Source organism: Coregonus lavaretus, assembly GCF_964263955.1.
Source record: "Coregonus lavaretus genome assembly, chromosome: 33".
Lineage (NCBI taxonomy): Eukaryota > Metazoa > Chordata > Actinopteri > Salmoniformes > Salmonidae > Coregonus > Coregonus lavaretus.
Genome location: NC_140020.1, coordinates 30,751,580 through 30,767,991, shown reverse-complemented (window position 1 = coordinate 30,767,991; position 16,412 = coordinate 30,751,580). Strand labels below are relative to the sequence as shown.

Here is a 16,412-nt window from a genome sequence, read left to right as displayed (position 1 = left end):
ATGCTCTTCTCTGTGACCCTTCATCACCTCCTTCTGGCAGGGGTTTGTCTCTGCGTCTACAGCACCCCAGTCCTGCCCCTCCACGACTATGCACCTTCCTCACAGGACAGTGGCTGTGATGGACAAGCTGGAGAGCTAATGGAGGGAGAGCCCTGTTTAACACCAGCAACTCCTGTCAGTGTCATATCAACAAGTGTCCAATCTGGGCCCTCTGATCCTGGCAGACTGTCCTATGGGATGGCAGAACACATGACTGGCAGCTGGACTGACCTATCAGAGAATGTAGGAGCAGGGGGAGGCACTGGCCCAGATGTGGGCGGAAGCGAACCAGGGGGGATAGAGCCAGTGACGCAGGTAGGAAACGGGGACAGTCATGGACGAGGAGTGGCTGGGGCTGAGAGCCAGGGGAGGGAGGCAAAGACGGGGGCTGCCTCTGAGAGCTTGTCTGAGGGGAAGGAGACTCACAGACAGCCTCAAGAAGCTCCAGAACTCTACACAGACAAAGAGGTGAGAGTAGGGCCCGAAGAGAAAACCATGGAGAGTGTACCTATTACCACCACTGGGGCCATGTTGGCTTCCATAGGAGAGAAGCAGGGGATGACAGTGGCCGTGAATACATCCAGAGCTGCTATACATGATGCCTCCACAGCAGCCAGAGCCCCAGAGCCAGACAGCCAGACAGGGACACACCCAGCTGGGGAGAGGAGAGACCTCATCCTAGAAGAGAGGCCAGACCTCCATGGTGGAGAGGAGGAGGAACTCAGACAGAGCTTGTCCAACCTCGGAGCTCCTCTTCTGGGCCAGGAGACAGAGACGAGCAGACCGAGCTCCTCATCTCCCCATAGCATCCTTACACACTCCCCTTTGACCTCCATCCCTCCGTCAGTATGGGGATCTAGAGGAGAAGCTTCATTGCTGCCCCCTAGTGGTCTAGAGGCCACCGCCCCTGCCACTCCGCGGCCCCAAGATGGAGAGACAGCGCCTGCTCTCCCAAACCCCCTCCTGACCAACCTTGGACCGGCCTTGACAGGATCCTCCAGACAGGATGACCCTGACAGCCTCTGGACTGAACCACTGCAGCGAAATGGGGGTGAGTATGCAGTATGCTATGGTCCAATTAGTACATACTGGATATTTTAGAGAGCCACTGGGGGCCACCTGGAGTTAATCTACTCTATAGTTGCACTTGAGGGCCACATTCTCTGTTGAGTTTTTGCACATTCACACACAAACAGACTTGCTCTGCCTCACAACAAGGTAAGGTGCTGCTCTGGCTGTTATTGTGTCACACCATAGAATTTCATTACACGGGTTCCGTGGCAGGGAACCGTATTTTTCTGCCTGTCTGCTTTGATGATAGGGGTGAAGGGGGAGAGGCGTCCGCTTGGTTTTCCACGCTTCACTTTGAACCCTAGCACGCAGGGACCCAGGGAAGCAGTCAAATTACTTTCTATTTCTGACTGTGGAAATGAACCCAAACGACTGCCAGCAGACAGCAGTGACAGGGACTGTAATACAAGTCTCTGGGGGATTCACTCACCCTCCATCTCTATCTCTCTCTCTCTCTCGCTCCCTCACAAAACATCCATATTTCTTCCTTTCCTTCCTTCTCTCTCTGTGCTTCTCCCTCACCCTCTTGCTCTATCCCTTTCTCTCTTTCCCTCCCTCCCTCAGAGAGGAACAGTAAACACCTAGGCAGGGCCAGCCAGGCAGGTTATTACTGTGTGATGCAGTAGACTAGAGGATTGGAGGAGTCTGTCTGAGCCAATATGTACTGTACATGCCGGAAAGAGATGAACCTTCATCAGCTCTATAGAAAAGCAGGTGAGTAAAACGAAAGTTACTGTATAAGAATAACCTGTCCCAGAAAGCTGCACTGATTATAAACACTTGAACATCATATGGTGGATTCTATCCATGGATATGTTATGTGATATGGGATTTATGCATTTTTCAATTTGTGGTAAGAGCAGTTAGAACCTACAGTAGTTGAGAACTGGAAGCAGAGTTGTGGGCCTAAAACTGATCTACAATCAACAGTACACATTCCACAATGTTTCTAGCCACAAGCTGATCTCTAGCAGTCACTAAACCAGGAGGAATTGCCTACGGACCATCAGTGAGTCCTGACCAAACATCTGTTGGTGTGTGTGTGTGTGTGTGTGTGTATGTGTGTATTTTACTAACAGCCATGGACGCCAGTGCCCCTCCCTTGCAGGACGCGGCCACAGAAGGCACAATGTCCTCGGAGGACCTCCCTCTCATCTTCGAGCCCTTTGATGATGTCACACCTGAAGGGGCGGGGGTAGCAGCGGCCACTCTCTCGCCCGGCAACTCACAGCGGTCTGTCGCCATGGTTACCACAGGGATGCTGCTGTCAGAGGCGGCGCTCGACCAGGTGGTCACTGTGGATACAGATGACACAGGGCCATCCTGTGTCCCGTCCCCGGTGCTACCAGATTGGACGTCGCCATGGCAGACATCCGGGGCTGAGATCTCTGAGCCTATCAGCCCCTCTAGTTCACCCATAGACCCGCCCCCTCCAGAGACAGAACAGCCAGTAGACCAGTCTGACACAGGTGAGACTTCTTCCATCTTTATATTCCTCTTCATTCTTTAATTAGTCTCTTCATCTTTTCACCGTTCAGATCTAGAAGTTCCTAGAATAGTGTCTAAAGCAGGGGTAGGCAACTAATAATTTGACCACAACTAAGCCCAAAAAGAGATTGTATTTGAAAATAACAATCATTTCATAACTTAATTACATTGAGACATGATCACGTCTAATACTTGGAGACAGATTTCCTAAATGAAACAACATTTTAGCTGAATTCCTGGTGTTCTTAGCCTTATATTTGTTTTACAGGGATAGGTGTTGATGTTAGACTTCACTATATCCACTAAAATGATCCAGTTGTGATGGTTATATTTAGATGGAGGTGAGACCATACAGAACCCAGAGGAAACCCTGCCAACATCCGAACCCAATCCTATGAGCACCACCGCCCAGCAGATCACCACGACAACGATCACCAAGACAACCAACCTGCCTGCTGCCAAATCCGGTCTGGAGGAGTTGGAGTCTGCAGGTAGGAGAGTCACATTAATACACACACATAATACACACTAATACTCAAAGGTACACATTGTTTACACAGTGTAAGGGTTAAAGTTAAAAGTCCACATTTACAGAAAGTTGCATTGGTTGTTTTCCTTCCTTCCTGTAGAGGAGCCAGAGGAGGATGAGGAGGATGAGAACACGGAGGAGTCAGAGGAAGAGGACAGTGAAGAGGACCTGAATGAGAACCCCATCCCAGCCCCCACCCGACCTCCCTACAGCCTCATCCCCCCACCCCCTGTCTGGGTGCAGCGCAATCAGGGCCTGAGTGAGAGGAGACTCAAAAACACACATACACACATGTAAAACTGACTTTGGCTCTTTGTGGTCGATCAAATATGAGGTACATATTTTCAATTAGAAAAAGAAGTGTAATTGAAATAGTGGGTAAAAATCCCTGTGTGGATTCAATGTGCTTCAAAGCCACTCTTCCTCTTTTTCAGTGCGTAGCTGGGTGGAACTGATCAGAGAAAAGGTAAGACTGCCCCCTAATGGTATTTTCTTAATTAGGATCCTCATTAGCTAATGCTAAAGCAGCAGCTACTCTTCCTGGGGTCCACACAAAACATAAAACATGACATAATGCATAACATTAATAGACAAGTACAGCACAAGGACAGAACTATAGTACATACTGTACATTGAAAATAAGAATAGACTGCTTCATACATTTATGCCTTAGCATTCCATGCATCATTCACTCATAACGGCAATAATGAAGCCATTCATTTTCCCATAAATTGCGATCCTTTGCTCTACTGTTACAACTGCTTTGTCTAAGCAGGTTCTGATATCATAATCTCACAGCATCCTTGAATCCTGATATCCTAATCTCAGAGCACTAGTTGTTCTGTAAACACCAGAGAGAATTTCACAACATCAGGAACCATCCCTGTTCTTGGTTCTTCCGTTTGACGTCAATACCATGCCTCATCATGTGATACATAGATGCCACTGAATGCAAGTGCAAAACACCAAAACGAAAATGCAATAATCATGTGGTCATTAATTCCTGCTCAATTCCTGTGGTGTGAACAGAGCCACATATCATATCGTATGGAGTTGCACCTACAGTAAATGTCACACCTGCTATGTTCCTCTGACGTGAACGTAGCAACCTTGAACCGTATGGAGTTGCACCGCATTCAGCTAAATTCCCCTGATGGAACCAGACTATCCTCATTATAAAAGAACTGTTAGAAAGTGTGGTCCTTCAGGCTGTTTGGCTATTTAGTTTAGTTAGTCAAAAAACATGTAAAACATCTACTGATAGAGTTGTCTCTAAGACACTACCGGTACTCTTTGTCTGGTCTGTCTCTCCTGTGTGTGCCTCTCTTTCACCCTTCCCCCAATCACGTCTCCTCTCCCTCCAGGCAGGGTATGTGTCTGGGATGTTGGCCCCGGTGGGCATTGGCATCGCAGGGGCCCTGCTTATCGTTGGGGCCCTCTACAGCATCAGGATGATCCACCGTAAGAGGAACAGCTTCAAACACCAGAGCAGGAGGAAGGTCAGACACACTGAGGTTAATAGGAATACGCTTACTAGCGCTACACTTTTAATTAAAGATCCACACATCAGCTTACGGTAGAAATTGGCATTAACATGTAAAGTGGCTTCCTTACCTTCGTCTGCACTGATTGGAGTTTCTTTCACATCAGTGCAGATGAGGGAAAGGAGATGGAGAGGAAGAGACTTTGGACGTATTGAGCTGTATACATCCTTTAGCTCCATGTAATGAATGTTCTGACTTTGGGGTTTTGACGTCTGTCTGTTTCATCTCCAGCAACCCAGGGAGCCAAGCAGCAACGGGCAGGACCAAGCCATGCTATTGGCTGACAGTTCTGAGGACGAGTTCTGATCCCGCCCACAGCCCTGTGCATCACATCTCCATGACTACCACATCTCCAATCACTATGGGCCGTCTGGCTATGAGACAATGGGGGAAGTGGGAGTCGTACCGACAGACTGATGGGTTTTTGACATGTAAAACAGGGTTGAATGTTTGCACACCTATGTAGTTACAGGTGCATAGAGGGAAAATGATAGAATATTTTAACAAGAGACTCCAGGCTATTGACATTCTTGTATGATCCACGTGTTGATCTCAACCCACACTGCATAAAATAATGTCAGTGTGCTGAAGCCTCTTTTTTAAATGACTTGCTATGTAATGAAAGGGCTTGAGGGGACACCTACATGGCATTCAATAGGCTCTCTGTTTATAAAACTTACGAGGGGTGCATTTCAATAGTCTAAAGTGGCTTCCTCGCCTTGTCTCCTTTCCTACATTTAGGAAGCCATTTTTAGAAAGGAAGCCACTTCAGACTATATAGATGTACTTACGGTTACTGGAGTAAGATTGCCACATACTATACTGTACATAGCACATCATAGACACTGAAAACAACATAAGCTCTCTGCAACAGTTGCATTAAGGAAATATGTATTGAAAATACTGACAGCCATTCTTCGATTCATACATGTCGATTGTTGAAAGCCAAAGGCATGTCATCATCCTACTTTAAAAGCATGCAGCAGGAACCAACTCTGTGTGTGTGTACAGTATACTTATATTTTTCCTCTTGTTGCTCCTGACAATGTTATGTTTTTCCTCCAGTGCATGGCAAGCAACTTCTTTCATAACCGTATATACAAGGCTAATACTTATTTAATCATCTCTATATCATGTACCATTTCATAGTCCATTTCTGTACAGAAAGCCCAAGTCATTTGGAGTCATTACTAATCATTACAACCATATCCATGCTGAGGGATTTGTAAAGTGAGACCACTTCTATTTTTCACTCAACTTCTCTATCCTGTACTGTTGTTTCTCCTAACAGTGTAGCAATATAATGTTCTTAATTTGCACAGGTACCTGAAAGGACGTTTATTTTCATGTAACAGTCACCTGTAGCTCAGTTGGTAGAGCATGGCGCTTGCAACGCCAGGGTTGTGGGTTCGTTTCCCATGGGGGCCCAGTATGAAAATGTATGCGCTCACTAACTGTAAGTCGCTCTGGATAAGAGCATCTGCTAAATGACTAAAATGTAAAATAATCTTGCCCTTGAGGCAGAACTGAGCGATTTCCGCTAGATGGGCCAGCTGCAAAGTCAAAATGTATGAAAAAACAAAAATGTGCTTTTGGGAGTTAGGGTTAGGCATTAATGTTAGCGGTGTGGTTAAGGTTAGGTTTAAAATCCAATTTTAGGACTTTGTGGCTGTACCAGCTAGTGACCACTCTGTAGAGCTGCCTCCAGAACAAGATTCATGAACTCTCGGCGGAAACTCTGGGATGCTGAGCCTATCAGCCCCTCTGACACTTGCTGTGTTGATGCCATTGGGATCCGAATTCATATCTTTATTTAGTTCTATGGTTGATGCATCTAAACGGTCAGCATTTTAGCACTAAATATCAAAGGTGTTTTCAAAAATCAAATTCAATGTAATTAAGTAATCTTGCATTGTATAGTAGTCATTCTTTCAAGTTTGAAATGTGTCATTTTGTGTGACCATCTCCTGGTAGGTTGCTTGAGATAAGCCTGTGAATATGCAATAATGCTGTATCATATCGGTTCTGTAAAATGATGTCCACATTTTGGTCTTTCTTCAGATACCAAATGTGAAGTATTTACCAATAATGCTCTCTGCTTGGGAAGGGCTCATTATTTTGTTTCTATTGCTTAACACTATTGACGATGAAAATTAAGTTGGAAGACAACAATGTCTAATCATGAATGAATCACATGATACATTATAAAACAGTGCATTATTTTACAACGTTTCAAATGTGTTGTTTGCATGCTATGGAAGAAAAATAACCATCAGACAACCAAGAGTCAACCATGACAATCCACCTTACAGCATTAAAAAAATCAAATAATTTATTTCTGTGTTCTTTTTCCACATTAAATAAAAGATATCGTCGGACACTTTCAGAAAAAAAAAAAAAGAGGCGACAGGGGAAGAGGGGCGGGGGAACAGAACTCTGAAATGCAACAAAAAACCTTCTCTCTTCCCTTAGCACACCTTACAGATCGGAGGGGTCCAGGGCTGGTCACCCCAAAAAAACAAATATAGCCCCCCTTTAGCTGGTCCTGGGGGGGGGGGGGGCACAGTGTGTGGGGTGCCTAGAATAGATGCCCACTGGGCTAAGGTCAGTTTGCATCCCCCGTCCCTAAATGGTGAAGGTTATGATTTGGACAGGGTAAGCTGATCCTAGATCGGTGTGCCTAAAGGGAAATTCTAGTAAGAGGAGCAGCTCAACTCCAGTCCTACGTGGCCTATCTTATCAACAGGCCGGTTGCTGTGGATATAAACAGTGGAACATCCAATAAAAAGCTTGACAACTCTCTCTCTTGTCCAATGAGATGGGAGAGGAGTGGGTGGGCTCTGGGGGTAATGGTAGCTAGGCAACCGGTGGGAAGGTGGCCCTCCAGGACCAGTTAAGGGGCCTTGTCAAATCCTTAGACCCTAAACTGGTTTGACAACTTCATTTCTCTGGAGTGAAAACCCTTAATTGATTTAATATGAAGCCATAAGGGATGGGACGGTATCAGCTAGTCTGGATGCCAGTCTGTTTCTGCTTTAGACCACTCCTTTGTCGAAACAGATCAGAGCATTAGATATTCATTAAATAGATATCAAGGACTCTAGAAATTACCACAGACTCTGGCCACAAACAGACTGCTGAGGAAGCCCTTCAACTGGAGTTCATTCAATGAGATGCAACATTCAGAACGTTGCAGCTAGAGATGTAATGAATAGAGCCGACACGATTCCCAATTCTACAAGACCGAGAATCAGATTGGTTCTAGACAATACATTTATATATGTGCGTTCTGTTAAAAGGGCACCCTCCTGAACAGACCTCTGGTGTTGATGGTCAAAGTGGAGCTGTCTGGTCTATCATGGCAGGCTATAATGCCCATTTTCCCTACTGGCAGTGACAGGGGTTAACACTTAAAAACTAGGGGAGAAATAAAATACCCGTTCCATGAGAATGAGGAGCGAGGGTCGGACCAAATTAAAAAAGACCCATTTCATTTGAAAACGGGACAGGAGCGAGCCTCACACCTCTAGAATAAAACAGGATCTGAGTGATGTCAGAAAGAGTCAAGATTCTACACAGGGAGCCAAACAGAAGTCTGCCCAGTGAATGGAACAGAGCGCCATGGGAACAGTTCAGAGCAGTATAGCTCTGGAACAATTAACCTAGCTCCCATCTGTGCTTCTGGATCTCTAATGACATCATCACTGTCCAATATACACCTCTGGATCGGTTACAATAAACGAGTAGAGAAAATAAACAGAAAACCCAGTCAATCAATCCCCCCCAAAAAACAATTCACTAAAAGATGCCCTCAAATGTCAAATCAATAGAGAACCAACACTCATATACAAATCTGCAATTTAAAATTTTTTAAAGTAATCTAATCCTTATTTTCAAACACACACAGGCTGCTGTGTGGGTGGTTAGTCTGTCGGTTCACATCCTTTCTTACTTCCCATTCTGCAATCGTAGCCAGTTGAATAGCAGACCTGCCTATTTTAACAAAGACCTTGGGTAAGAGTTCCTAACTGTTTGCATGTTTTTAGAACAGATGTAAAATAGCAGGTGCTATAACAACTTAACAGATGCAAACACTGAGTAAACCTGGCCCAAAACGACTTGTGTATGTCAATGTATACCATATAACGCATTATGGGTAGATACTAGATAGCTGCTCCTTCTTGGCCCTTGTGACACCATCCCAGCTCAGCAGTACAGTAGTGTCTCTGCTAGGACATGATTCAGTTCTTCAGTTACTACTACTGCTCAGTACTAGCTCCCGGTGTCCGTGGCTTCACCATACTGTAGGGCTATCTAGAGGGATTACATGAGAATGGGGAACGTGGGAGTCTGAACAGAACCGATTCCAGACCAATCTGTTAAAACACACGTACCTCTTCACACTTACATGCTCACTGCAGCAATAGCCAAACGAAGTGCATCTGACCTTTGTTCATTTACTTTTTTTAAAGCAGCCACAAATGCCTATTTTCTTCGCCATTATTCGTGTGGATAGGAAATGCCTGGTGTGTTAGTCTTTCCCAGGAGGACAGTGGAGATCTAAAATGTTACTGGGGTGTGATCTGCATCAGAGTAGGGTCCCTGGGAAGTGCACACAAGGCTCGGACACTGAGGGAAGTGAGCGAGTGTATAGTAAGCGATCTAAATAAACTCTGAGAGAAAATTGGAAATAGGAAAACTGCTAACAATACTTCTGCCCTCTTTTACTACAGGTGAACCAAAGATGAGCATACTCAAACACACAGTGAAACCAACAGGAATCCAGCATATTTAATATTACTATTCCAGCCTGACACTTTGCCATGCTGAAACAGGACTCTAGTGCTCTGGATGGGGTTCATTCAGACAGACAACTGTGATGACGATTGATTGAAAGACAGAGTGGTACTTGGAACAAGAGTCTACCAGTTAGGAGGAATCTGAATGAACAAACTGCAGTATGGGAATAGTTTCCCTGCCCACACCTAAACTACTCCTTTGTCAATAATGATTTTGAATTAAACTGAATTCTCTCTTTCTAGTTTTTTTTTTTAGCAGTGTTCCAGTGGCTGGAAGTGCATTTGGGGGAAATTTGCTTTGATCTGCAAAAAGGCCCAATCTCAATTTGGCCCCTCGCCCCTACCCCCCTAAGCACTTTATTTAGGTCTAAAATGATTGGATAGGAATTACTCAAATGGTTATAGCTCCACCTTGCCCTCTGATAGGCCAGGAAGAATGTGCACCATATTGCTTACACCTATCAGATCTACAAGTGCCTAGGAGTTAGGACTATGGGTCTGTTTGGAACTGGGCAATGTTCAGTGTTAATCAACACCCACTCATCCCACCACCTGTGTTAAAATAAATGCATGCATGTCTTTACAGGCTCCAGCTCTTCGTCTGGGGGTGAAAACTGAACAGCAAGCAACCGGCGTGTTCATCTTACAATGTAGGGGCAACAAAAACACAGAAAGGGGGAAAAACACACACCAACACGCATTACTCATGATTCCCACCAAGCACTACACAATTTCACATACACTCACACCCAGTCACACCAACCACATCCCTTACACATGCATACAAGAAATAGCCTAAACACTCACTTTTCCAAAACCACTAGGCAAAACAAACACACACACACACTCACACTATAGCTTTTCCAACCCCCTGTTGACTCATAAGATTAAAAAAGAAACGCAAAAAGAAACTCCACAAATATTTCTTTCTAGTCTGCCCCCCCTCCCACCACCACCACCACCACTTCCTTATTTTCACCCTCCGTATATATTCTTTTTTCTCAGTTCTTCCTCTTCTTCTTTCCTTCGTACTGCTGGATGACTCAACGTGATGCATTGCGGTTTGTGGGTTCTCCGTTGGGGGGGGGGGGGGGGGGGGGGGTCAAAGTTCAGAGGCTATATGTCATGAGACCACATCATCACACACCCCTCCCCCCTCTCACAGGGTCCTACAGCTAACAAGGCAGGGGCCTCTTCATAAAAACATTTGGTGGGATTTCTGTCTGTCCTTTCAGTTAGTTCAGCCTTGACCAAAGAGCCATTATCCAAGATGTCAAGGATCAAAAAGGGAGGGCTGTATGTCTGTATGAGTAGTGTGCGTGTGTCTATGTGTATGCATATGTATGGGAATATTTGTGCGTGTGCATAAGGGTGTATGTGTGTGACTGAGGCTGTGGAGTTGGTTCAGTAAGTGGGCAGCACCTGTCATCCTCCTCTCTCTAGCGGAGCCACAGTTTGAGCCTCAGCGCGTCCACGCCGTTCAGGTAATATCTGAAGAGCCGCTTGTCTCTGACAAAACCCAGGTTCTCATACAGCTTCAAAGCTGACTTGTTAGTGATCTCAGTCTCAAGAACCACCTGAGAGAGAGAGAGAGAGAGAGAGAGAGAGAGAGAGAGAGAGAGAGAGAGAGAGAGAGAGAGAGAGAGAGAGAGAGAGAGAGAGAGAGAGAGAGAGAGAGAGAGAGAGAGAGAGAGAGAGAGAGAGAGAGAGATTGTCAGAGCTGAAGCAATACAAGTAGTGGTTGGATCATTTTGCTTTGTTTGTTTTTGTCATAAGAGAAGAGAAACAGCATTAACCATAATAAAATGGGATGAGTCATTCTGTGTGAATTTTATAAGCAAGAGGTGCACAAGTTATTTTTCTATTCTATCAATTTTATTCACTAGAGCTGTTGAGCACCTTTTTTTTGGTCTGGATACACAATATCAGGTTAAATGGGTAATCTGGTATTTCTACATACATTTTTGGACTTAAAAATTAATGCATAGCTATAGCAATTGATTATTGAAGAATATAAATTATAAATGCCTAATAAGCAAAATAAAATAAATAAATAAATAAGTTTTGTTAAACTCTCCCCCCCCCCCCCCCCCCTCAGCTGTTTACGAATAAAGTGGCAGGTGGCCGCTTTGTTGTGGTTTGAATCCAAGTTTGTGCCTTTAATCCATCAGTACCAGTGCAGTCAGGGCCACTAGCTGAGTGTAGGAACCAGACGGACAACAGGGCCTTGGGACATCACCATCAGACAGACAGTACCAATCCTCTTACCTCATCACAGTCCCCCTCTACCATGGCATAGATGGCCTTCTTCACCAGGTTAGTACCTGAAAACACACAGACAATCAATTCAGTGGGATTGCACATATAGAAGTTTGCAGAGAGAAAATGGAATTGATATAGCACTTTTAGATCAAACCTTTTTGCGAAAAGGGCTAGGTTAATAAAGTGTGATAGGTCGCCATGAGAAAATGACAAAGAGCGCGCCGGTTCTCACCAATGCTTTTCCTCCGGTGTTTGGAGTCCACAGCCAGCATGGCGATGTAGCCACGACGAAACATCTTCTTGTGCATGTCCAGCTTACACACAATGCCCCCCACACACTCCTGCTCCACCATGGCCTGGAAATGAACCAACATGTTTGTGCTGTGTCTAACCTAAAGTTTTTAAAGCTTTCTTTTGACCCAACAAAACCAAAAGGTAAACAAAACCAATGCTTCTAGCCAATGAGCATCCAGAACACATCTACCCTGATCTCTAGTTTGATTACACTGCACATGGCGCTTCCTCCTTCCTAGAGGTCACTAAATGGCAGTAGACAGAAATCATATTGAATATAAATAATCATGGTTACAATGATGACAATGGCTAAGTCCTCTATGGAGAGGGAGACAGATCAACAGCAAATTTCTGAATTTGTGTACCTAAAATGGTTTCATATTAGCCTAGAGTTCACCTCAAAATACCAAATGAAAACGTCAAGACTAGAAAAGTGAATGACTTGAAAGAGACATGCAAGTGTTTCACAGTCAGCAAGCGTCTGAGGCTGCAACACTATATAGAAGGAGTCCCAAGGCTGTCCAAGGGGATGTGTGTGTGCTCGCACGTACATGCCACATCATGTTCAACTGTTGCCGTGTGACACACCTCAAGGTTATTAAATATAGTGCACGCCTACACTAGAAGTCACACCCTAACCAACCCTAGGCCTAGCCCACCAGCCCTTTTAGTCCAACCTAAAAACAAACAGTTTCACTGTCAGACAACACAACAGGGAGGAAGAAGGGAGGGTGGAAGGGCTACTCTTCTCATTTAGCCTATATGACACTTGTCTGGATCCACCTAAAGAGAAGCCTACAATTTAACTGGAACTTTAGGAATGTCAAAAGACCAGGATTAGATTACAGACTGACAGGATAATAACACAATAGAAGCCGACACAGTAACAATAGGCCTACATCAAAACTGTGCTAAGGGACACTAGTTGGCCTGTTTATTTTGCTAATTTTCCCCAACCACACCTAAGTCAAGTCATGAAGGTGTTTTAATATAGATCAAGGGAATTCAACTCTTACCCTACGAGGTCCGGAGCCTGCTGGTTTTCTGTTCTACCTGATAATGATTTGCACACACCTGGTGTCCCAGGTCTTAAATCAGTCCCTGATTAGAGGGGAACAATGAAAACATGCAGTGGTCCAGAGATGAGTTTGAGGGCTATAGATAGTGTCATGTCAGCAGCATACCACCCTGCATACCACTGCTGGCTTGCCTCTGAAGCAAAGCAGGGTCGGTCCCTGGAAGGGAGACCAGATGCTGCTGGAAGTGGTGTTGGAGGGCCAGCAGGGGTTACTCTTCCCTCTGGTCTAAGGAGATCCCAATGCCTCAGGGCAGTGAAGGGGACATTGCCCTCGGTAGGGTGCTGTCTTTCAGATGGGACGTTATACAGGTGTCCTGACTCTGTAGTCATAAAAATTCCCATGGCACATATCATGTGGTGAGCGTTCGGGCACAAAAATGGTCGCAGTGCATCACCCAGGTGGTTGCTGCACATTGGTGGTGGATGAGGTGAGTTCCCCCCTTACTATGTAAAGCGGTTTGAGTACCTCAGTTGCTAGAAAAGCGCTATATAAATCCAATCAATTATTATATAATGTCATACTCACCAGAAAGCAGAGCTGCGGCCAGTTATGGATGAAGTACCTATAGGTATAAATGGAATAGGGCTCAGACAAGTCCTTGGTGATCAACCTCATGATTCCTGGCATCTGTAACTCGGACTCGTAGCGGACATAATGAATCCCCTGGCTCTCTTCCTCTCCTCGGCCAGGCGAGCAGTTCAGATCCAGTCTCGCTAGTTCTGACACCGGCGGCTGGTATGTGGCGTCGGGTTCACTCTCTACTCCAGCCCGGGGCTCGCCGGGGCCTTCACAGTCTGGAGGCTGCTGCCTCGGTGGACGAGGGGCTTCCTTGGGGTCGCATTCCCCTTTCCTAACGTTACCACCGGGGCGGTCTCCCGTTACAGGGTGGCTTTGGATAGCCTCAGTTCTTGTGATAGTCAGCATACCGTTCATGCTATTGTTGTTCAAGTGAGGGTGGCTGCCTTTCGAACACGGACTGTGGTCCTCATGTTGGCAGCAATGGTCGCTATTGTTTTTGTCGCTCGGGTCGTCTCCAAAACTGCTGTTGTCACAGTACTCCGTGGACGGTCTCGGATTTTTGGGTCGGTTTTCCGACGGACTGACCAAGCCGTTCATTTGCTGTTCCTGCAGGGCTTGCGTTTTGAGGTGTAGCGCAGCCGGGTTACCATGCGATAGCATGTTTTTCTGTTTTTTCTTACTTGCCCGTTTGTCCTCGCTGACCTGCTGCTCCTGTCCTGCCCCCGAGGCTACAGAGCCCTCCCGACCGCAGCCGAGCTGCTCCCCTTCCCCAGGTTCGAAACTCCCATCCCCGGGGAAGGGAATAATTTCAGCCGGGGATGCTGGCAATGCGCTGCTAGGCCCAGTCGGCACTGCAGCCATCCCACTTCATCAAGGGGGCGATACACGTTTGAAAAAACGCTAAATAAAGTTTAATCCACAAGTTGAAATGGTTTATAAACGAAGTTCACTTCCCTTATGCGATAATTGTGCAAATCCGAGGGTTTCAGAAAGAATCTCAGCTTTACTTCCGACGCCTTTCGCTGCTTCTCCTCGGTTTCCCCGCTGCCGGAAAGTACTGTCGCAGCAAACGCCATTGCAGCTGAACCAGGGTGGCGCTTTACGACAGTCATGGGAATCATGATGGTTAGTGATATTTGGGATGCTTGTGACGTTCCTACCCTAAATCCTAACCTTAACCCTAACCTTAACCATTTTAAACGTCAATTTCAATGGGGGTAACGTCAGAGGACAGTGCTGCCTCAGGGAGAAGATGGCGGAAACTAAGGTTTTGTTTGAAACTGCTAGTGAGTCGGGTGAATCTAATAGTACAGAAAGTGAGAATAAGTGGGTTACAGTGGCGAAGAAAAAAGGAAATAAGAGAAGTATAGCTGTGGTGGAAAATAGGAAACCACTAGACTCCTTTTTAGTGGGAGTGAGGGTTTTGGATCAATTCTACTTGGGAAATCTGTTTAACGTCTTGAGTTAAATCTGGAATGTGTTGGAGGAAAGTGTGGAGTCGGTGAGAGTCACAAGAAGTGGTCTTATTTTGCTTTTTGTGTGTCTACGGAGAAGAAGAAGCGTGTTTTAATACTTAAAAATGTTTCCTGTATGGATTTTCGTAGTAGGGCGCCTATCAAAGGGGCTATTTCTTGGGTGGCGCAAGAAATAAAGGCAGAGGATATTACTGAAGACATCTATGGAGTGGTTGGTACACGTCGACTGACCTGTAATGGGGTCTCTCCCCTTCTCATATAAAGTTAGGATTCATGAGAGACCCTGTAAGAGCTTTTGTTCACAAGCCCCTTCAGTGTCATGAATGTAAAAGATTTGGCCATGTGTCAAGTGTGTGCAGAAGGGAAGAGTATCATATGCCAGATGAAGTTAAATGCTGCAACTGTGGAGGTGAACATGCGCCTGAATTCATGGAGTGCCCTGTTAGGGTGAAGGAGAATGAGGTGGCAAGGGTAAGGAGTGTCCAGCATGTCTCCTATCTGGAGGCGGTGAGAAGACTGGAAGGAACGAGTGGAGGGGAATAAACAATGGTAGTAGAGCCACCACGACCAGTGAAGGTTTCTCATCAACCGAGGGATAGTGAAATGCTACATGTTAAAAAGGTGGACTTTGTATTATTTATTGCAATGGTCATAAACTGTACAGCACAAGTCTAAGAAAATTGGAATCATTGTGAATGCAGCTCAACGTTTTTGGGGTCTTCGTGATTTCACAGCCGAGGTCGTGCAAGAAATCCTGTCGGTGAATGTTCCACCATCACAGGCCCCTGAGCCTGTGTAGGGATATATTTAGGAGTGGACTGTGATTGAAGAAGTGGGATGTGTTTTGTTAGTTGAAGTGTTTCATTTTGTATGATGTCGTTTTCCCATTTTCCCGCAACGGTTTTTTAGTTTCTTATTCATTACCCCGTCCAGTTGGTGGCGGTAATGCACCGTTAACATTGGATGCCAACCGCCGATAAACCCCATCGACAACGAAGAAGAAGAAGAAGAAGAAGAAGAAGAAGAAGAAGAAGAAGGTAACGTCAGTTGGGACGTCCCGAGGATAGCATGGACCAAATCATAACGTAGAGGAAGAGGCGAAGCGAGAGGATTCCGCCGAATTCAAACCTCTGCAAAGCTATGGAAGTTATTAGGTGGACTGGCCATTCTTCATAAATGACAAAATAACAAATTAAATAGTGACAAGATAAATAACCAATCATTTTGAGGTATTTATTATCAAACGTATTCCCTTTCACACCTTCAAGTCAAGTTCCATGAACGTAAACAGGCCTACTTCCAGATCCCATATA

General features: G+C 45.4%; 2 protein-coding genes across 2 annotated transcripts; one reads left to right on the top strand and one right to left on the bottom strand.

Annotated features, from left to right (window-relative positions):
• LOC311108186 (uncharacterized protein) lies at window positions 1–4,977 on the top strand (the record flags this gene model as incomplete). The annotated part of the gene is made up of 7 exons (XM_084150804.1): window positions 1–1,090; window positions 2,190–2,579; window positions 2,934–3,089; window positions 3,228–3,386; window positions 3,562–3,593; window positions 4,492–4,641; window positions 4,903–4,977. The coding sequence occupies 7 exons, from the start codon at window positions 1–3 to the stop codon at window positions 4,975–4,977; spliced, it is 2,052 nt and encodes a 683-aa protein (XP_084006930.1).
• Window positions 4,978–9,447: 4,470 nt separating this feature from the next.
• On the bottom strand, window positions 9,448–14,712 carry LOC311108483 (uncharacterized protein). The gene is made up of 4 exons (XM_084151114.1): window positions 13,631–14,712; window positions 11,965–12,088; window positions 11,739–11,794; window positions 9,448–11,047 (listed from the first exon to the last, which is right to left on the bottom strand). Exons 1-4 carry the CDS (start codon window positions 14,483–14,485, stop codon window positions 10,910–10,912), a joined length of 1,173 nt encoding a protein of 390 aa, XP_084007240.1. The 5' UTR covers window positions 14,486–14,712; the 3' UTR covers window positions 9,448–10,909.
• Window positions 14,713–16,412: the final 1,700 nt, after the last annotated feature.

What these genes read in the sequence shown, in the direction of transcription:
- LOC311108483 (XM_084151114.1), bottom strand. Translation starts at nt 14,485, where the DNA reads ATGGCTGCAGTGCCGACTGGGCCTAGCAGCGCATTGCCAGCATCCCCG. An exon ending in ACACCGGAGGAAAAGCATTG is followed by an intron (nt 11,795 to 11,964) that starts GTGAGAACCGGC and finishes GTGTGTTTTCAG; the next exon opens with GTACTAACCTGGTGAAGAAG. An exon ending in TAGAGGGGGACTGTGATGAG is followed by an intron (nt 11,048 to 11,738) that starts GTAAGAGGATTG and finishes TCTCTCTCTCAG; the next exon opens with GTGGTTCTTGAGACTGAGAT.